The sequence below is a fragment of the Sceloporus undulatus genome, chromosome 3 (genome assembly GCF_019175285.1).
Source record: "Sceloporus undulatus isolate JIND9_A2432 ecotype Alabama chromosome 3, SceUnd_v1.1, whole genome shotgun sequence".
Classification (NCBI taxonomy): domain Eukaryota; kingdom Metazoa; phylum Chordata; class Lepidosauria; order Squamata; family Phrynosomatidae; genus Sceloporus; species Sceloporus undulatus.
Window position 1 is genome coordinate 86,225,714 of NC_056524.1, and position 22,807 is coordinate 86,248,520.

General features: G+C 38.0%; 1 protein-coding gene across 1 annotated transcript in view; it reads left to right on the forward strand.

Moving 5' to 3' along the window:
- Nucleotides 1-21,646, forward strand: part of SH3KBP1 (SH3 domain containing kinase binding protein 1) — a 260,100-nt gene extending 238,454 nt beyond the window's left edge. The window contains 5 exon segments of the mRNA XM_042458735.1: nt 6,008-6,117; nt 9,137-9,262; nt 12,429-12,694; nt 15,123-15,186; nt 18,353-21,646. Of these exon segments, the coding sequence (XP_042314669.1) occupies nt 6,008-6,117; nt 9,137-9,262; nt 12,429-12,694; nt 15,123-15,186; nt 18,353-18,394 (608 nt within the window). The 3' untranslated portion in view covers nt 18,395-21,646.
- The last annotated feature ends 1,161 nt before the right edge of the window (nt 21,647-22,807 follow it).

A 22,807-nucleotide genomic window follows, 5' to 3' on the forward strand; every position in this document is an offset into this window, starting at 1 on the left:
CTCATCCCAATTCTTCCTTACACTGGAGATCAGTTGCAGAGAGGTGGGAAACATCAGCCTTCTGTGTCCCAGTCAACAAGGGAACAGATGCCTGTCATTCGCAGCAGCACTGAGTCAGGAATTCAGGACTTTACAGTCCCTGCGTATTCTCTACATTAGGATATGTAGAAATCATGAATATGAACCCATTAGGAGTGTGTAATTTTAGGCTACGCTTTAGTAACTGCGATCAAGCCAACTATTCATATAAAATAGAATTACAGTTGAGTCTCCCTTATCCAGAATCCCAAAATTGACAATCCAAAATCCAAAATTGTCCATGTAGGTGGCTGCAATAGTGACACATTTGCTTTCTGATGTTCCATCTCCACAAACTTTGTTTCATATACAAACTATTAAATTTTGAATAAATACCTTCAAACTATATTTATAGGGGTATACCAACAAATGAATTTGACATTTAGACTTGGGTCCCATCTCCAAGATATCTCATTATGTATTGCAGAATTCCAAAATCTGTAAAATTCCAAAATGCTCTGGTCCCAAGCATGTTAGACATGGGAGGCTCAACCTGTACTGTGGAATTATTAAAAACAACTATATTTGTTGTCAATCAGTTATGGTAGGGTGATGATTGGATTCAGTTGAAAGTAGAAGCCATTGTAAAAAACAAGCCAGGATTCATAAGCTAATAACAGATTGTGTTTTCAATTTGTTGCTGAATAGTAAAACACAGTTGCGGCTGGTGCAGGTTCAGGTTTTCAAACAAACAATAATATGCAAATCAAATATGGCTAGCAGTAAGTGGACCAGTTAAGGTTGCCGATACTAACATAACACTTCATTCTTTGAACACACCTGGAAATTCCACATTGGTTTTGAAATGTTTTGAAATTAAACCATTAGTTTTGTACTGCTAGCCAACTATAATTTGCATATTATTAAAAATTTTCCTGAATGATGGGCCAATTTAACTACTAACCCAAGTAGTCCACAATAACAAAGTTGTGGAAGTCCAGAATACAGTGAAGTATTGATGTGAGTGAATAAATTGTAGCTCAGCTCAGACAAAACGAAGTTCAATTGATCACTTGGAAAGTTAGCTTGGGATGGTGATGAAATCTGTTCTAGATGGAGTTGCACAAATATGAAGTTTGTAGCTTGGAGGTGCTCCTGGACCCTGCACTATTCATAAAGTCCAAGTAGCTTCTAAGGCCAAGAGTGTATTTGCTCAGCTTTTGTTGGTGTGCCAACGTGTGTCTTTCTAGAAAGGCATATCTGGCTACATGATTTATAGGCCATTGTAATGTGCTCTATGTGGACGCGCCTTGAAAAATGTTTGGAAGCTAATGCTAGTACAAAATGAGTGGTCAGACTAGTTAAAATAGACATTTTGAGACCATATAACTTCAGTCCTACAATACCTGCTCTGGCTTCTAGTTTGATTCCAAGTGCAAGGTTCTGACCTATAAAGCCATAAATAGCTTGGGGCCAGAATGTGGATATCTGAAAGTTGGTTTCATCCCAATGAGCTGCTTGAATTTTTGAGATAATCATAACAGCCTTGTTAGAGTCCCACCACCCTTAGAGACTAGGTTGGTGGGGTACATGTGACAGGGCTCCTGTAGCATCACCCTGACTGTGGAACTCCTTCCCAAAGGAGGTCAAGTTCTCGGCATCCCTTCTGGGTTTGTAGCTGGCAGCAAAAACACTATTTTTCTCGGCCTTTGGCTCTTAAAATTGGGAATGGGCCCTATTGCTTTGCTGGTTCCTTTAGCTGCTTAAACTGTTTTTAGTTACCTGTGGTTTTAGAACTACTGTATTTTTAAAATTAAGTTAATCTTTGAAATGGTTTTAGTTATTTTATTAGTATTTTAAATTTTTTAACTCATGTACATTACGTCTGGGCCCTGGTGTATTGAAGCAATAAATAAATGCCATAAATAAATACAGAAAGGCTAATATGGGAGATAAATCATATTATGTTTTTTTACTTCCAGCTTCAGTTTGGATTTGACAGCTCCAAACCTAGACATAAACAAATTACTATAGTGAATAAAATGTCTGTGACCAGGATCCATAGGGTCGTTCCACTGGAAAAGCTGTTTCTATGAGCAGAACTGACAAGGGAAACAATTTCTTCTCCTACTAGCAGCCCCTGTGCATTCTCAAAACCAGATTCAAAGCCCTGAAAAACTTCTTGGCTCAGGTTTCAGGAAGTGCAAAGTGCTGCAGGGGTTGGAGAAAGAAACTTCTGATGGGACTAGAGGACACCCCTGGCATGATGCTGTATTAGGTGTCTGATGATAGGTCAGATGTAAAGCTTTTCCTTGAGAATAGGAAACTTCTTCTCCAAGTACCTGTGGTCAGAGGAAGGAATGAAGTCCTGTTCTAGAATTGCGTCTAGAATGCTAACTTGGGTGGGTGGTCTGTAATCCCCACCAGTGGAGGTATTCCTGGGCCCATTCCCATAGACTGTACAACTGGGAGACGTTTTTGTCTAGGAGCATAAGGCAATCCATTCTAACTGAAGACCAGATACTCAGCTGGCGGAAGATAAAGAACTGCCTTTAGTATTATTCATTAATGCATTATTCACCATCTGCTTACTGCCAATAAAGCGTGTGTTTGTATCATCAGTAGCTTTGTTTTATCATAGTAAACCTTGAACTAGTTGGCAGGATCATAAATGTAACAAATTCTTCCAAGTATTACCTTCTTTCTCTACATTCATATTCTTCTTTATCTTAAACCTATGGAACAGATAGATATTAAAACAGAGGGCTGTATGCCTCTGTATGTTGTGGGGTGAGGGATGGATGGATGAAGATCTCATGATAGGAGACTAAAACGCACACATAGAGTTCTTTACTATCATAGGTAACAGTGGGATGTGGTTGTGGAAATCATTTTCTCTAAAGAACTATAATTTTTTCCGTATTAAGTTTCTTACTGGACTAATTTTATATTGGTATATAGTGGGGCTTGTTTTAGTGCCTTCAGAGCAGACAGTCCTCTTTAATGATTGTAAATCCCACCTCACCTGCTTGTTCACTGAAAAACTTCATTTATGGTTTCAAGTGCCAAAAGGGTGTTCAGATGCTCACCAGAAAGTTCAAGGGATCCAAGTGGTTGAGTAACCCCACCATGCCAGTTTGCACACACAACAAAATAAGAAAGCCTGATTTTTTTTTTTCCTGGAATCATGGTTCCTGCAAAAACAAAAAAACCATGATCCTCTGTGTCATTTTTGATGGACAGGAATGGTCAAAGTTACTTCTTCTAATCAATTTCCCAGTCAAAAGCATAATGACAAAACAGAGTTCACAATGAACCAATATACAGTGGGTCCATGCTATTGCAAGCTGGCTTCTGTATCTGCTCTTGCAGATCACCCCATTCCATCTTAGCTGAAGGTACCATGTACGTACACATGTCACTGTTCATTGACTAATATGGCCTTAATTGCTCATGTTTTTTTCCCATCCATTGGGAAGAGGAAGAATAAAAAAAACCTGGATGGGAAGGGGCCACTGTACTAATAAACACAAGCTAGCCAAAGAGGTACTATTACTGTTCATTGTGGAGGACATGTTTTTTGTTAAATAACATCTAGCCTCAAAGGAAGCTGTGTCTTTCTTTCCTGTACCATAGCAAAACACAATAATTTATAGCTATCTTATTGTTGGTGTTGGAATTATCAAACTTAGTTGTTTTGCTTGCTGTAGAAAATTGGTTAGGTCATATATTTAAAAAGAGATTATAAAACCATGCTGAGAAAATGTGCAATTAGAGTTTAACCTTCAAATGCTGTCAGCATAGAAGGACAGAGGGATGTGCACCTTGTGACCCTTTCCCAAGTGTGACTTACATGTCCTTAGATGTGTCCGTGTTGATGTAATTTGATTGCCCCATTCCAAATAGATTGTGTAGTTACTCTTTAAAAAGTATTAATAGGAATGATGGATAAATATATAGTGGTACATGGATAAACTAGTGCTTAATAATCATGTTGTCACTGAGTCCTTTGCAGCCTACTATCTGCACTTAATTATTTGGCAAACATTACTTGGTACATAATCAGAGAATTTTTAAAAGGCATGGGGTGGAGTCATGGTTGTGTGAGTGGAAATCTGATACTCAAGGACATGCACAAGAACACTCTTCCTCCCCACTACAGCAGCCAGAACCCACCAAAAAGCTTTTTCAGAAGATTGGCGCTGGAGACTTTTTTGCAGGATAATCAAGAGGAGTTTGTACAGAGTATCATAGGGATTTATATTATGCCAAAAAGGCTTTTATAGTGAAAAGCAAGCAAGAGGAAAGTCCCATTGTGTGTGCACTTCTGGATCCAACTGAAAATGAGCTAATGATTATCTTCCAGTATATTAGGAGGGAGGGAGGAACACAATAATGGCTGGGAGGGTGGAATGCAACAGATCCAAGTCAAGCTAGTGTCACTGAATGTAATATGAGAAATGACTCCTTAGCTCATCATGACCCCTTCTGTTTAGCTGGCAAATTAAGCATAGGTATTAAAACAAAATTCTTTCACTTATGCTTCTGGAATAAATCAATTGATAATAATTGATAATAAATTTACATTGGTTTGCTGCACTTCACCAATCAGGCAAGAGGCTATGCCTCACTGAATTATTGCATCATCTTACCTTGCCATGGATCAGCTTGCAACTTTATACTCTGCAGTGCCAAATATTTAGTGACAACATGTCTAACATTTCACTCTGGTAAGGACAGCTTGCATCCTGCTGGACCTGAAGGAAGATTAAAAGCAAAAGATATCAATTCCTTGAGCAGTTAAGGAAGCAGATTTCCTAAGTACTTCACACTTGAGATAGCAGTGTCACTTTGGACTCCTATATTTTTAAAATGCAAAATGTACAAGAGAATAAAACTATGTTCAGCTTTACTTTTTCAGTTGTGGCAAAGTACCTTTCTTACCACTGTTTCTCAAAATGCTGTTGGATGAGTCACTAATATGAAATACAGTGCTGCATATATACTGTCTTTGACTTATGATAGCCATTACTTTTTCAAGTCTAGTTGGAAATAAAGGTGTGTAAAGTTCATTCACTCTTAGTTTACACTTCTAATAACTTAAAATATCTAAATAATATATATTAAGTAGTTATCTTAATTAGCAAGATATAGAAATCATCAAAGGGATGCAGTGGCTTAGATAGATACCACTTGTCAGTGGGAAGGTAACAGTGTTTGGTGCAGTCATGCTGGCAACATGACCATCAGAGCAGTCTTCAGACAAAGCTGGCTCTTTGGCTTAGAAACGAAGATGAGCACCGCCCCTACAGTTGGTTACGACTAGACATTCATGTCAAGGGACTACCTTTACCTTTACCTTTTTTTAGAAATCAAGCTGGAAAGGAACCCGATATTTTGGGTAGACTTATATATATCTATTCCAGCCTGTGCCAATAGAGGATTCCACAGCTAAAGCAAATAAAATACTTTTAACTTAACTAGTTGTGAATACATTTGTTGTATTTCGTTTTATATGCATTGTGCAGAGTGATCTTGCTTCCTATGGAAAAAACTTTCCATTTAAAACCATTTGCTTCTGTCTCCAGTCCATTTTGCTAGTCCTTGCTTCCTATGGAAAAAACTCTCCATTTAAAATCCACTTACTTCCTTTCTCAATCTGATGTTAAAACTCCTCCAGCACCTGGGAATCAGTTGGGAGAGGTCCAGAGAAGGAGAAGGAGGGACGGAAATGGTATTTCACCCTTTCTATCCTTCCTTATACACCCCCTAAGTTTTACCCTCGACTTATCCACAGGTTGCATCAAAATCCAGGATTTTGACCCTGAAATCTTCCCTCAACTTATACATGAGGTCAGCTTGTACACGAGTATATACGGTAATACACAACAAAAATGCAGGATTTTAAGTGGTTTTATTGGTTGTCTTCTTGAGTAAATTCATTATTTATCAAAATAATAAACCAGTTCCCTCTCTGAATGTTTTTAAGATCTGGAAGGGTTTGATTCCGTAATACCAGTTGCTGAAAAACTTAGCCACCCAACAACTACCAGACCAAAAGCTACTGGCAGAAGACCTCCCTCACAGTCATTCACATCTGTAAGTACTTCCAAAGAACTGTATATTTTATCTGTCTTCCTGATAAAATGTGTAATCCAAATTAACAGTTTGGCTGCGATCTAGTTCGTCTGTGTTTGCAATGCCCGTATATCAGGATTGCCATAGGCTCAGTGGATTTCTGTTTCCCCTAGCCTGCTTACAAATACTACTTAAGAAATATTTTGTCCAAGAATCATAAAAGATATTTGTCATAGTTAGCATGACAGAAGCCATAAAGACATATTTTGAACAAAACACTGGGCTTAACTTTGATTACTATTGTTGTATGCCTTCATGTCGACTCTGACTTATGGCAACCCTATCATATGGTTTTCTTGGTAAGATTTATTAGTTTTGAAAACAGTTGCTTTTGTTGTCCTGTTTAGAAATAGGAATGAAAGTCAGGTCTGATTCAAGACAGTGGTTAGCAAAGAACAATTTATTGCTGCTAATTTTTATAAGAAGCCATTATAATAACGGTGCTAATTGTGTGAAATGATTTTATCTTAAAAGATATTGTGGGATAGAAAAATCAGTAGTTCTTTTAAACTGCAGGAGTATGATATTTCTTTCTGCCAAGGACTGTTTTTAATATCTCAGCATAGAACAAGGGAGAACAACCTTTTCAGTCCCGGACACCTTATCAGGAATTGGTAGGTGCTATATGTATGGTATACACATGTATAGTTGTATGGAAGCATTGGTCCCAACTGCTGGCAGGTGTGAGATTTGGTAGCAGTCAGCACATAGGGGCTGCATCATAGACCTTGAAGGAATGTATGTGGTCCATAGTTAGAAGAACATAAAAGATGTTCTTCTATGGGTGCAATTCTTTGCACAAGCAGAAGCATGCGAAGTGCTGTTGACTGTGTGTATATCACTACAAGGAACAGAACAATATGACAAGAACTAGCTCCAGTGTTCCTTCTGCTAACAATTATTTTGTTCCAACCTTAAGAATATTGTAAAGAATCAACAAAGCTGATTGTTGTGTTATCCAGCAAAGCGTGAACAGTAGAGATGATGCAATCAACTGAATAGGGATATGCAGCCCTTAACTCCCATTCTTTTAAATGGGCACATGCTCATGCTTGCACTGCCGCATGCACGCACCCACTGGGAAAGCCAGGGCTTGCTGTCTGCAAAAGCTCAAACCGCGGATGGAAAGCCTGTGCTTGGTGCAGACGCATTGTATTCTTGCTTAACTGAAATATTGAGAACTCACTCCTGTCTTAATCTGCCCTGCACGTGCCACTTCATATGTAGTGCAGGAAATGCTCTTTAATGGATTTCACATTTCTCATTGGGGAAAGGATTGGGACTGTACTGCTAAAAGGTACGTGAGATTTTTAGGGGACCTTTTCTTATATCAGGACCACATCCACTTTCCATCCACTAATGGAAAATAGATGGAAATTACACAGTTTTCCCAATAAGAATGTTGAGACTTCTAATCCCAGAATTAGAAACTATGGGTTAAGTGAAGCTGTGGCTGCTTTTTCGACTACCAAAGAGAAGTCATTGGGCCAGGAAAGGAATAATTTCAGGTTGGTGGTGGAAGATGAAAGTGTATTTTATGTGTTCATATGTAGCTCACACAAAATACTGAGCTGCTTTCAGGTCAAGCACGGGAATGCTAGTGTATCCATGGGAAGGCTTCATGCAAAATATCTCAGGTTCAGTTCTTGGCATCTCTGGATAGAGCTGGAAAAATTGTGTATCTGACTGCTGCCAAGCCGTGTAGCATATATTCACTAGATAGAGCAGTAGTCTGACTTTTTATAAAGCAGTTTCCTCTGTCCCCAAACTGTTGTGCTGTGTGGCCCTTAAAAGTCATTGAAAGCTTCCTTATGTGCAAGACTAAAAGGATTGGCCTAGTGAAAATAACCTTATTAAAATACATATTTTGACATTGTGTTTTCAGATGGTCTTGTCATAACCATTGTGACTATCCTTCCAGAAAAGGAAGATTTGTGGCTATTTGAACTGATTGGCAACTACTGCAATGACTTTCTGGGGGGGAAAGTCATTGGCCTGTTACAGACTGCCAAAATAAAGCTGCTTCGGGTCTCTTTGGAGGTATGCTGTTTAAATGATGCATGCATCCTAAGAATCCGGAAGCTGCACCAAAGCTGCATTCCAGTGCTTAGGAATGGAGTGTGGCTTTGGCGCGACCTCCGGACTCTTAGGACCCATGCATCATTTAAATAGCATACCTCCAAAGAGACCTGAAGCAACTTTATTTTGGCAGTCTGTAACAGGCAATTATTTTCAGAGTTAATACAAATCTGTTTATTCTCTCCAATCTGAAAGACTGCCAGAATATATTCTCCCTCTCCATCCCAAAATGCTTTACCAAATTGCTTCCTGTTTGGCAAATATATTGCACATTCTGTAGATAATGTACAAATGAATTGATCTTCAATATCAGGTTCTGGTTCTTAGGACCTATTCACAATAATCCAGACTGGACTCTTATGAATGCTGTAAGCAGCACTTTCACAGAATAATAACACTATACAGTCCTGCACTGAACACACAAGGCCTGCTAGTCCACAACAACAACAACCTGTAGCCTTCATATTCTACAGCAGCCTTCCCAAGCTGACAGTCTCCAGATGTACTGAATTACATCCTCTTTCATATAAATCTTGCCAAGAAAACCCCATGGAAACCTCTTAGGGTTGCCATAAATCACAAATGACTTGAAGGCGCACAGCAACAACAATGGTTTTAGGTGACTTTGGTCATTGCATCCAATCTTAATTGAGAAACTTTAAATAATGAAGGTTTGCTGTAGTCATATAATACCTCAGAGGAACTTAGTGGGACTTACTTCTTGAATAGACATGTATAAGATTGCACTTTAGATCTTCTACTTAAGGCTTCGTTTCACTATATTAAATAGAGGCTTTCTATCATGTCTAGTATCATAGTAAAGTGTACATTTTATTGAACAAGTTTTAAGTTTATTCTTTTTAAATATTTATAGTAATAAACTGTTCTTCTGTTTCCACAGTCCTCACTTTCAAGTCCTGATTTTTTTGATTCACCAAGTCCTGAAGATGAGAAGGAAGAGCATGCTTCCCTTCCACCCAAAGTAGCTGAGCCATTAAAGAAAGCTAAGACTGTTACAATATCACTAGTAAGTTATGCAGTCTATTTATACCAATAGTTAAGGCCAGTATCCCTAGTCCCTTGTACAATTGCAATGGGGGCACATGTGTTTTAAATGTAGCACCTTCTTTAAGTAATAGTCCCATCATACCTCCTGTGACTAGTCACATATAACCGCAACTGTCCACTTGAGCCCCTTTTGCATGCATAGTAGTCCTGAGTGTTGTTGACCTAGTTCTGACTGGCTAATACTTCATTTCCAGAACCTCAGTCTCTCATATTTCCCTTTTTCCTTTCGTTCTTGGAGTGCTTGGCTTGTTAACCAGATGGGAAATCATAGTTTATTAATCCACAATCATATAGTCCATTTCAAAGTAGAAGCACATGATTGCCTGATTTCCACAATCCTTTTGCTGCCCAGACATCATGAATGGAAAAATGTCAGGTAAACATTGACCACACATAATTTTTTGTGTGGCATGCTATGCACATTCAGAAAGCCTACTCTGTAAGCATCTAAGGGCTACTCTATATTCCTGAAATGGAATAAACATTTTTAAAAGAGACACTGTAGTAAAAAAAAAACAGTGTGCTTAGTGTGGGATATTCTTTTTTCTAATATGGATAATATACAGTGAAATGGCCTTCTCAAAATGAATGTATATGATCTGTTGCTTCAACACAATGAAGCATGATAAGAAGAATGGAATATATGGACATCTACAGTTACAGAAATAATAGAATATCATGTAGGTATCCCTTGGTGGATAGCATTGTTTTACATAAGGTAGGCTTAAAACAGGTGGGAAATGTGTGGCCCTGCAACTCTGAGCATCCTAGCCCAACATAGCAAAAGATGAGGGATAGTGGACATTACACTTCAGCAACATCTGGAATTCTACCTGTCCCCCACTCCTGATTTAGATTTATTGCACAAGAAAAGAAAGCAAAAACGGAGCTGTAGAGTAGCACCTTTTTTCATGCCTTACCATAATGTTGTAGTACTTCAGTTCTCTTCCCGTGGGTAACTGCTGTAGAAGCGTATCTTTTGTCCAACAGATTTTTCCAGCTAGACAAAAGATGCACTTTTAAATCCATCTCCAGCAAGAAGAGAACTCTGAAGCATTACAACATCATGTGGTAAGGCACAGAGAAAGGCACTACTCTCTGGCTCCATTTCTGCTTTCTTTTCTCATGTGATAAGGCACATAGAAAATTGGCTGAAACTAACTACAGGTTTCTTGGGGCTTAAGGCCATTCAAGAGATCTGAATATGGTGACCTGACCAGAGATTTTGATGTCTAAGCAAGAATTTCAATTGAGTTTCCCATTTTTCAGACTTTGTCTACTGTGTTGATCCCTTATAGCAAACAAAACTACTTTCCAGAAAGTATGAAATACAGGGTTATTTTTTTTACACAGCCATCTGTTCTTGCTTATTTGAAAAATTTACTAAGCAGTCCTAGATATATCAAAGTTATGTCCCATAAAGTTCAGTATAATTCAGTATAGGATTGCAATCTTACACATGATTATTATATACTCGACTCATAATTTACAAGTAGATGTTTCAGTTCCCTTGTTATCATTAGAAGTGTGATTTCTTTGCAGGTATTTAAATTGTTCAGACTCTAGTATACTAAGTACAGTCAGCCCTCCTTATCCACAGATTTTTTAATCCATGGATTCAACCATCCACGGTCTGAAGATATTAAAAAATAATATAAATTCCAAATGCAAACCTTGTTTTTGTCATCTTACATAAGGGACACTATTTCACTATGCCATTGTATTTGAATGTCCATGGATTTTGGTATCCATAGGAGTCCTGGAACCAAACCCCAGTGTAATTGAGACAATAAGAAGATAAAAATTTGTCCTTCTGCAAATTCTTTATCCAGATCAGATTCTCTGTCCAAAGGTCCCAGCCAGAGGTTTTTAATATCACCTACTGGTATTAAAATGGTGGTGCTGAGGGTTCAAACTCAGACTCTAGAAACTTGGAACTTTGTAGGTTGACAGGGAACCCAAGGACCATCTAATCCAGACCCCTTCCAACACAAGAATGCCCTGACAGATGGCCATGCAACATCTATTTTAAAACTTCCAATGAAGAAGCATGTAATACCATTCAAGGTGGTCTGTTGCACTGTCAAATGGCTTTTATCATCAGTAAGTTCTTCCTAAAGTTTAGTTGGAATCTCCTTTCTTGTAATTTGAACCCATTGGTTGAGATCCTTCTCTCAGAAGAAGCAGGAAGCAAGCTTACTCTCTCTTCCATGTGACAGCCCCTCAGATACTTGAACATGTCTATCTTATCACCTCACAGTCTTCTCTTTGCCATAGCAAACCTCATTAACCAAACACTGAAAAAGTTACGATTGCAAAGTGTGATCTTTGCCACTGAGGTATGGTTCCTTTTCCTTATAATAATAGTACATGGTCATAGTTTTAGAGCTTATCTGTGCAGAGACAAATCGTTTAGTTGCATTAAAAACCCCCAAGTATTTTCACTTAATTTTGATTCCTTTTATATTGCAATAGTCATATTCATATCTTCTCTCTATCTCTGTATTTTTTCTCTTTATGTGCCCTGTAGTCTCTGGGGTTTTTTTAGAAGATATTTTTTTCCCACTGGCCCAGTTTTTGGTGACATTCTTTATGGTCAGTAAAAACATTCAGAATGAAATTATTTCAGCATTTATTGTCACTGGTAATGGTTCATGGTAGGCTTATGTCAGCTTCATCTTAAGATCATTTTGGAAATTCTTAGGGGCAAAACAGACAGGCATAATAAGCCAACTTTCGGGAGGCATGGCAGTCACATCATGCACACCCCAAAGCTGCCCCAACCCAGAAAAGCCGCTCTGAAAAGGAGCAATTAAAAACTGCTTCTTTTTAGAGTGTTGTCCAGGACTGTGTTGGCAAGGCGGATTGGGGCTGCATATGTCTGTTTGTCATAGCTCCAAGGTGAGTAACTTCTGGGCGACCCCAATACGCCTGTTTTGGGCAGTCGGTTTCGCCCTTTTTTTTATTTGCTTTGGAAACGTGTTCTGTCTGTTACATAGCTAACTATATGAAACATCTCAGTTTTGCTGCTGAACAGAGAAAAAAATTATAGCTGTGAAATCTGAACTTTTCATTAGGAGTATTCTAATGCTTGTGTGTGATTTTGCTGTCATTTTTTCCCATAGGTATCTGATAACAAAGCTACATTGCCTGCCAAGCCTGGAGGTTTAACAAGTGGAAGTAATCTTCCATCTTCATTATCATCCTCATCCGCACTTCATCCAGTTACAGCAGGAACAACAGGTCATAGGTCAAACTCCCCATCTTTGTTCATTACTGAAGGAAAGCCAAAGACTGATCACTCCAGCCAAGGTGAAGCAGCATTGGAAGAGCTGAGGACACAGGTTAAGGAGCTACGAACTATCATTGAAACTATGAAAGACCAACAGAAGTGAGCATTAATAATTCTATTACCTTGTATTGCTGTGGTACTGTGGGCTGCCTCTTTCAATTTATGAAACATGTAGTCCATGGCTTGTTCTGTCCATTAATATTTTATGTGTTTGCTCCTTTTTCTTGCAGTGTGTTATGAAATATTTGGAGGAAATGTAGGAAAACATGGTACATGTCCTATAGTAGGGCTATACAAGTGGATCCCCACAATAAATAATGGCAGTGGTTAATAACCTGAGCCTGTAATTAAAGGAGTGAAAAAGGAAAAGATGTGAAAGGATTTGTGTTAACATGCAGAATTTAAAAAAACCCACGTTTTGAACATTTGAAAGTACGAAAGTCTGTGTAAGGTCAATGGAACATAGTGAGTGTGTGACTTGACCTGGAAGGAGGTTTAAGGGGGCAATTTTAGTAAACTGACCTTTGCTGCAACTTGAGACATTATCCAAATAGCCTTGGACCTGCCTGTGACCTGCAGTTGCTCTGCAATGGTATACATTGCAGGGCAACTATCAGACATCACTTTGAGCAGGATTAATAACAGTGAACTACACTGCAGGGCTGTTGCATTATTGCTCCCTGAGTGTAACGTGCAGAATGGCTGTAAAAGCAATGGATAACATGGCAGGGTTTGTTGCAAGTTACTCTTTCAAATTCAGTCCCACTCTCAAACTGTAATTGCTTCATATAACACTGCATAGTTGTAAACAACCAAGAACCTGTCCTGCCATATTCAGTGTGAATTACACTCTGTTTGAGACACAGCCCCATTCTAAATTGTAATATGGGCAGTGAAGTGCATTTACTGTATTTTCTGGCGTATAAGACTACTTTTTAGCCCAGGAAAATTTTCTCAAAAGTTGGGGGTCGTCTTATACGCCGGGTGTCATTTTATAGGGCTGAAACTTCTGAGCCAGACTGGAAAATCTGCGGTCACCGCATATGGTGGGGGGAGCTCAAAAACGTCAGCGGCCGCATACCCTCCGTATGTGGTGACCGTATGAAAGTAGCAAGGGCAGTGCTGTACAAGTAAGGTAGAAGAAAATCTTGGAGACAGGGAGGGCTGGGCAGACAGGGAGAGCTGACCAGTCCAAGTAGGCTTTGTATACAACAGGTTTTCCTGCTAAGTACCTGCATGTTATAAGCATTTGAATTAAAATTACCATATTGAAATCAAATCTGATTTTTTTAAATTTTTATTTGGTGTGCGCTGGAAGAGGGATAGTCTTATACAGCGAGTATATCCCAAACTCTACATTTTAATTGGAAAAGTTGGGGGTCGTCTTATACACCCACTCGTCTTATAGGCCGGAAAATACGGTACTTTATAATATTCACTACTAGGGTTATATTTTAAATGTTTCACACTAAATAAAAACTGGATTAGAATAAATTATCTTTGCAGCTTCATGATGAGATTATTGTAGTGTGCGGGGTGCCCAATCCCAATTGCATTAAAATCACTATTGATTTATAAGGACAGTTCTCACTCGTATCCCTGAGTAGAGGGCTTTTAAGTATACTGTATCTTCCTGATGCGAACCAGGAAATCATGGGATGGTGCTCTCTATATCTTTTTTTATTTTACGTCTCTGTGTATTTTACTTGACTTAAATAGAGCCATTCCAATTCATAGAATCATAGAGTTAGAAGAGACCACAAGGGCCATCCAGTCCAACCCCCTGCCATGCAGGGACTCTCAGTGAAAGCATACCCAACAGATGGCCATCCAGCCTCTGCTTCGGATATATATGCTTTGACTGAGAGTTCCTGTATGACAGGAGGTTGGACTGGATGGCCCTTGTGGTCTCTTCCAACTCTATGATTCTATGATTAATCTCTGTTATGAAACACAAATATCCATTCAAAAAGCAATAAAAGAAATCACTCTGGAATTTCAATGTCTGCACTTAATCAAAGCTGAGTAAGAACTGAATTGATAAAAATACAGTATGACCCCCATATCCGCAAGGAATACATTCCTGCACTTACTGTGGAAATGCAAAACACAGGTAATAGTGAACCCTATTGAGATGAATGATTCTGGCACAAGTATATAATCACATTAGAGGATCTAGAAAATGCCTCAAGAGAATGCCTCTTTAGTAATTTCTAGATTCTCCAATGTGACTCTATGGTCAACTTCCAGTGGAGGCATGCCATAGAATTGCATTGGAGAACCTAGAAAATGCCTAAGGAGAACATATTTTTGGACCTAGGTAAGTGAAACCTCAGGTACCAAACTTGTTGATATGGTGGTTGTACTGTATTGAATTTGAGAAAGAACGTTATGTGGTGCAACATTTTTAATAAAAAATGTTGCACATTAAAAATAACTATGTTATTGAAAACTGGTTTTTTTTTTATCACAGGCCTGTATAATATATATGAAACAGTAATACAATCATTTCTAATTTTTTTCCTAGAAAAGAGATTAAACAATTGCTTTCAGAATTAGATGAAGAAAAAAAGATCCGTCTGCGACTACAGGTATTTTAATCTTATGTGGCCTGGAACAAACTGAACATGAAAAGTTACCATATTAAATGAATTGTTACTGTTAACAGTATTTTTGTTTTATTGTTTGAAAGCTCCTTACCACTAGCCAATAGTATCATTTTCCATTACTACTTTTTATTCCTTTTTTGGGGAGGGGTGAATGACCATCTAAAAAAGTAAGAAATTGGCATAAAAGTTGAAGATAAATACCATGATTCATGAGAAAAAGAACAGTGTCCTACATTTGAATCCAAATTCTTACTGACTTCTAGTCTTCTTTAAGTCTCTCCCCATTTCCCACCTGTGGTGATCTTTCTATCATTGTAGTAAAAACAAACAGGAAGGAAACATTTAAGATTTACTTATGAAAAGAACTCTGTAAGTAAATAAACAACTGACTCTAATGCATCCTCTTCCATTGAAGAGTGATAAGAATCTAAAATGAATTAATGACTGTTCTAATTCACTGTCAAAACTCTTAATTAACTTATATCAGAGTCAATTTATGGGATTCAGTGAGCTGCTTAATTACTTAATACACTACTTGAAGACCGAAAGAAGAGTCAGATTTCTTACGAGAAGAACATGTAGATGTTCAAATTTTATGAGCACTGAATTTAGATGTGTGTCTCTGTGGTTCAGTAAAGACTTCACCAAATAGAAATGCTTGTAACTGGCATGCTATGGTTATTCTTAAAATGAAGGAGCCATGTCCACTAAGTGAAGCAGAGTCACCTAAAATTTTAAGGATTTCTCAAAAAAGAACCTCCTCCCCCCTCCCCCAGAAATATTAGAACTTTGGGACAGTTTGCAAGTCAGTAAAAAAAATAAATCTGTATCTACTTAACTATAACTTAACCTTATGTATAAGTCCAAGTTGGATTTGGAGGCCAAAATTATGGATTTTAATATGACCTATGGATAAGTAAAGAGTAAAACCTAGGGGCATATAACGAATGATCTAAATGATGAAGCAAAGGAAAACAATGACAAAGAACTTAGAAAATTCCAGCAGGCATAACTGTGCTCACACCAAAGACTCGATGGATGAGAGAATAGAGGGGGTCAGTGCTTTCTTGCCTTTCATCCTTTGTTTATAATAAGAGTTAAAGTACAGTATTTACATTGACCCATGGATAAGTTGACTCAGATTTTTTGAATCATTTTTTTTACTAGAATTTCTAGATTTATGCATGTGTATATAGAGGAATCATTAATTTTTCCACATTGATGACTGAGAAAATGATCTTGCTGAGGGAAAGAAGCATGAGGTTCATCTAGAGTGGGCCACTCCAGATGATACTTTAGAAATGTTGACTATGATAAATGACTTCTATATTCTGTTATTACAGCTGTGAAAATCTATTAGTCTGATTTGTGTTGGATTTCTTAGGAGTTTATCATACCTGAGGGCTCCCGTCATGCTCCTGTCGCCGAAACGTCACCAAACAGCAACAGAAGCCTTGTGGTGGGATCGCTCCTGGCGCTATTAAAGGGGAACACTTCCGTTTTGTCATGGAAGTGTTATCATAATTGTTTTAAAAAGAGGGCTTTTTAAATAACGATTTAATCTGTTATTAAAAAAGCTCCCTTTTTAAAACAATTACGATAACGCTTCCATGACAAAAACGGAAGCGTTCCCTTTTAATAGTGCCAGGAGCGATCCCACCAGGAGGCTCCCGTTGTGGATGGATGACGCTGGGGCAACGGGAGCATGGCGGGACCCCTCAGGTATGATAAACTCCTTAGACTCTCAATGTTATATTCACCTATTGTCTCATAGTCTCTTGTAATTTTGTGCACATTTTTTTTCAAAATCTATCTGTTCTTTATATGTGTTTGTACTGAATAATGTTTTTTAAATTAAAATGTCTCTGTGTCGATTTTTCAAATACATGCATCTTTAGTATTGTGAATTTTCATATGAGAATATGATCCTGCTCACTTTTTTATTCTTCAACAGAAAATTATCAGTTTTAGAAATGCATGTATTTTTGAGGCATAAGAATTCCTCCCCACTGCCACTTCCGAGAAGTACAAAATAGTTATTTTTTTAGAGAAATAGAAACCCAATAAATTTCTTTTCCACCTTTGGTTTTTTGCTCACACCTCTATCAGTAGTGGCAACAGAAACATCTCTTGAACTGAACAAGTCCTCATAAGAATTCCCATCCATCCAGTACTCAGATACTCCTTATTTTTCAAAAGCATGGGCAGCTCTCCCAGTCTATCGTTATGAGGGCAACAACTTCTGCTATAACTTATTTTGAAAACTGTTACAGTTAAAAAGCAGTATACAAATACTGAAGGGGATAAAACAGTGGTAAATATCACCCAGAGCCACTCTTAGAATTGTGATTAAGTGTTACTGAGAATGGACGCACACAGCCAAATTAGAGGCGCGGTACACAGTGCCAGGAAAAGGCGGCCAAATTGTGCAGTATCGCTGTGCAGCAAAAAAAGGAGTGCGCAGAAGCAGCTCCTTTTTGCACTGCAGCTGTGCCGCAGCAAAGCACCAGAGATGGCATGATGATATCACAGCTGTGCCACGCCATTTGGACGTGGCATAACTGTGACATCATTGCTACGCGACCATCTGTACGGTGCTGCGCAGCAGCGATGTCCTGGCCACAAGCTAGGGTTGCGGGGCGTGCAGTCGCTCCGCCCCCAGGCAACCCTAGCATGTCACCAGGACACCACAAAGTGGAAGTCTGTACTGGGCTAGAGGTGTTTAGAGGATGGAACCAACAGTTTATACCTGCTGCTTCTGTTCATGGGATTGGGCCCCTATGGAGAAACTCAGCAGATGATTGAATATCAAATTTCCCTAACAGTACATCTACATAAGGAGAGCCAGCATATTGTAGTGGTTTGAGTGTTGTACTGTGATTCTGGAACCAGGTGTTGAATCCTCTCCTTGGCCACGGAGACCCACTGGGTGACCTTCCTCCAGAGAAAGGCAAAGGCAAACTCCTTCTAAACAAATATTGCCAAGAAAACCCAGTGATAGGTTTACCATAGGTCATAAACAATTTGAAGGCACACATTAAAAACAACAGTCACTTAGGCTGAAGTATGAATTTGATGGTGTTGCAGCTGGATAAAACAATGGCATAAAAATGGATTAATCTGAATCTCTCTCTCTTTTTTTAAATAGATGGAGGTAAACGATATAAAGAAAGCTCTTCAATCAAAGTGAAAATTGGATAGGTGGAATGTTGTATTGTTCATCGTGACCGAGACTTTATGCCCCAGACAAAATAACTTTGTGCCAAATGATTAAAGATCTGCCTACATCCCTTTGTTTGAACAACTAGCACAAGAGTTTGAATAGCACAACACAAATTCCAGTGAAGAGAGGAAATTTCCATGTGACACACTTGCTCAGCTATCACACTGGTTGTGACTGAAATTGTTTTTACTGTGCTAAAATATCTTCTCTACTTCAAGTTCACAGGCAAATTGACAACTCAGGCAGTTTAGTTCATAGTGGTACTATTTTAATGATATTTTCCATAAGTAAAATGTACTTCAGGTTTTATCAGTTTACAAGTTTTATGATTTTGACTTTTTAAATTGTCTTTTGTCACACAGATTCTTAAAATGTTTGTATAGCATATAGCCAGAAATGAATGTTGATATTTGGGTAAGGGGTTGGTTTGTTTGGTCTTTATGCTTTCACTCCTTTCTCTCTCCCTCTCTCTCTCTCTCTCTCTCCCTCCCTCCCTCCCTCTCTTTCTCTCGCTACACATAGAGCATCTTAATTTGTGTTATTTTAAATACTATTACATATGCAATCTTATGCCCAAAAATTATCTACAAGATGAATCTTAAGTTTGTGTACAAATAGTTTACTTAAAAAGGAAAAAAAAAACATGAAAAGAAATCTGGTCTTTGCAATGATTTGTGCCTTCTTTTGCCAAACACTGATTGACGCTGGTGTGGGCCAGATCTTAGAAATGTAGCTATCACAATGAGGCCTACCAGTCCACTAGAGGTCACTCTTTCAGCATATTAACTGCTTGCTCTTAAGATACTCGGTATCTCGTGTGTGTGTGTGTATGTATGTGTGTGTGTGTGTCTAAGGTGGTATAATGACCACAACAGGTCAAGGCAGCTTTATTTCAACAGCTGTAGCTTTATAAAATTATTACTCAACTGAGAATTCCCTTCTGCTTGATTTCATTCAAACTTTTAAAACACCTACCTGCTTTTATCTCCCAATTTGCACATCTAGGGTGAACAGAATTTGCATAACCTAAGAGTAACCATAAATAAAATATAAATCAATGAGAGAGAGAGAGAGAGTTGTATTATTTCATGGCACAGAATATTGTGCAATATTAACCCGGTGTTTAATGTCAATTGCCACATTATTGTTGAGCTTGCTACTTTGGGGAAATGAATGATTTTGTTTAGTGATACCCAGCAGCACAGTTTTCTTTCCTAGGATTACATAAAAAGCAGTGTTTACTTAATCTATTTATGGGTTGTGAGAATTTTAGCTTTTGAAAGTGATGGAGTGAATGTGCGTGTTTGCATATGCATGTGTAATCTCTGAAAATAGCTCATGACAAAAACTGTAGGTGGGTGTCCTGTTTTCATAACAGGTGATACTAACATGGCAGTCCTATACATGTCTACTGCAAATTTCTATTAAGTTCAATGGAATTTACTTATGAATGTATGTATGGGATTGCGGTCTGAGGGTGAAACCCTATATAAATTTACTAGGGAATAAATCCCACTGACTACAGTGGAACTTAACTTTAAGGATTACACTGTTTGTCTCCTTGAGAAAAATTAGGCATATGTGCTGTTGAAATGTCCACCTTTTGCTGTGTTTTGGCACTGCTGTGATCAGAGCTGTGAAGTTTACATTAGATATCACACAGTAAATCTGTTTTATCATATCAGCATTTACCCCACAACTTCATGATTCCAGTCCAGGATTGTTAAATTCTGATTCTATAGACTGAAGGACTTACAGCATGGTGGTAGCCTCTATAAATTTTATTATGAAGCAGAAATGTATTCAAATTTACATACCAAAATGGAACAAAATGTTGTATTCAGTGATGCATCAGAATACTTACATTAAGTCTGTGTCTCATTTGTTATCTTTAGCACAAGCAGTAATTATAAACATTTGTCACTGTGATACCTCTGGATCTTAAAACAGCATTATTATGTTAATGTTACCAAACCCATCTTGGCATGTATCTTTTACATAGTGCTTTAAGAGCAAAGGTACATCGTGGATTCCTTGATCTTCACAACATCCATGTGTTTGATAGCTTCTGTAGGTCAGTAGTATGAGATATCATTTTACAGAAGGAGCTCTTTAACTTGGTCCCAAGAGTCCTAAAATGCTGAGGGCATTGTGCGGCAATTAATATGATTATGCAGCTTCCATGATACTGCGACATATATACTGATCTAAGTGCTTGGGAGTGGGCAAAGGCTAATAGAAATTTTAGATGTGCACTTGAAATGCTAGCAGTCTGTGGAGTTTGGCATATGGGCAAGACTACAGTGTCATGCCATTTTGAATGTTTTCCTGGAAATAGGTGTGTTCAGTATGCACATTTATTGTACACTGAGGGGTCCCTGTCTTGTAGAAGCAGTGGTAATCAACATGGCAAGGAAGTAAATATGCAAATTTGCCAGGAGAAGAGCTGCTTTGAGTTACTTATAGTATGTCAATTCATTCATTATTATTGCAGTATAAGCAGTTTCCACATGGCTGTATCAGACATTGATTGGATCACAATGGATTAGCCAAATCTTATATCGGGTCAAATAATTGTATTTCCCCCATTCATGCCCACATCACTTCTCCTAGGTCCTGGAGGAACTGGCAAGGGATGTGATAACAGCTGGTCATAGTTCGAGTATAGAGATGTTGCCAGTCCAAGGTGGGACCTGATCATGTTGGTGTGATTTGCATGCCTCAAAGAGTATTTGGGCTTAAATCTAGAAGTGAAAGTTGGCTCTGAACCAGGGTTTCCTACTGAGTCTTTGCAGTTCTCTTAAAAGTTTCCTAGCAATAAAGATTTATAGCTACTAACTTCAAAAATAAGAGAATTCAACAGATGGACAAGTGTGCTTCTAATTTATATATATAAATAAGTAAATATATATATTTGAAACTTGGAGTTACAGGATAGCATTGTAGATTACCGATTCCACTCACTTGAAGATCTAACTGTAAATAATTACAGTGTGAATTTGAAGACAGAGGGCCTTGAAATATAAGACATAATTCTAAAATGTTATTTTGAAAAGGAAAAAAAAATATCTGAGTTATGCATTAACTGACCTGAAATCAGGGTCTCTTAATTTCTTTTTCTCCTCCTGTTCTGATGGTAAATTGTCATTTTATAAAACTGTATTGAGGAGTCCAACATATTGTGATTTTAAAATAATATTAAATGAAATTTTGTGAAAATATTTTGTTCAAAGCTTTATTCTTATAAAGATGAATTATCTTTTCTTCTGCATTACATTTGCAAATAACATTTTACAAAGAAATTACATTTCAGTATTTTAAAAAAGATTACCAATTATGCATTTACTCCTGCATCATTCTTAGGTTAAAAATATTTATTTTTCTCCCCAAAGCAAACAGAAATGTATATATTGCAAGTGAATGTTAAACTGATGATGATTTGACTTTGTTTTTCTTTGAATTGTACCATATTGATAAACTAGCATTATATTGGCAGCTTTATTAAAGATCTGTCATCACTTTTTTTTTAGTTCATACTGAAATTAAGCTGTGTTCAAATATATGGCTTTGATCAATACAAATAGTTGACATTTTGTTTTATCAACCATTTAATATTTAACTTTATAGTTTACCATGCCTGATACATGTCAGTGAAACTCTGTATTTTTAAAAATTATTTATGGGTCCCTGAAAGATTAACACATTTCTTATGGCAAAATAACAGCAACAACAACCAAGTCCACCTCGGAGTGTGGTGGAGTCTCCTTCCTTGGAGGTCTTTAAACAGAGGCTGGATGGCCATTTCTTAGAGATGCTTTGATTGAGAGTTCCTGCATGGTGGAGGGTTAAACTGGATAGCCCTTGGGGTCTCTTCCAACTCTATGATTCTATGAACCTTCTAATGAAATCTACAAAGATTTAAGAAACAATAGGTTTATTATAAGCCAGTGCGTTGTAGTGGTTTGGGCACTTGCCTAGGACTCTGGAGACCAGGGTTTGATTCCTTGCTTGGCTCTGTAAATTCACTGGGTGATCTTGGGTGAATCACACCCTCTCAGCCCCAGAAAACCCCATGAAAGGGCCACTTTAGGGTCACCATAAGTCAGAAATGATTTTAAGGCACATCAGGTGTATAGTGTTGCCCACTGTCTTGCCTTTGGGTTGCTAAGGCTGTCCTAGACTGACAGGCAGTAAGAGCCTGTCTACATTCCACAATCTAAGCAAAAACCCCTAGTCCTTTTGCTTTCTTCTTGGTGGAAGAAAGCTTTGACCTACTACAACCACCACAAACCATCTTACATCTTGAGAGGTCCCAGCCAAATAGATCTGAAGAAGTGACAAACTGATGCTGACTTTATGGCAGTGAGGCCATTGTAATAA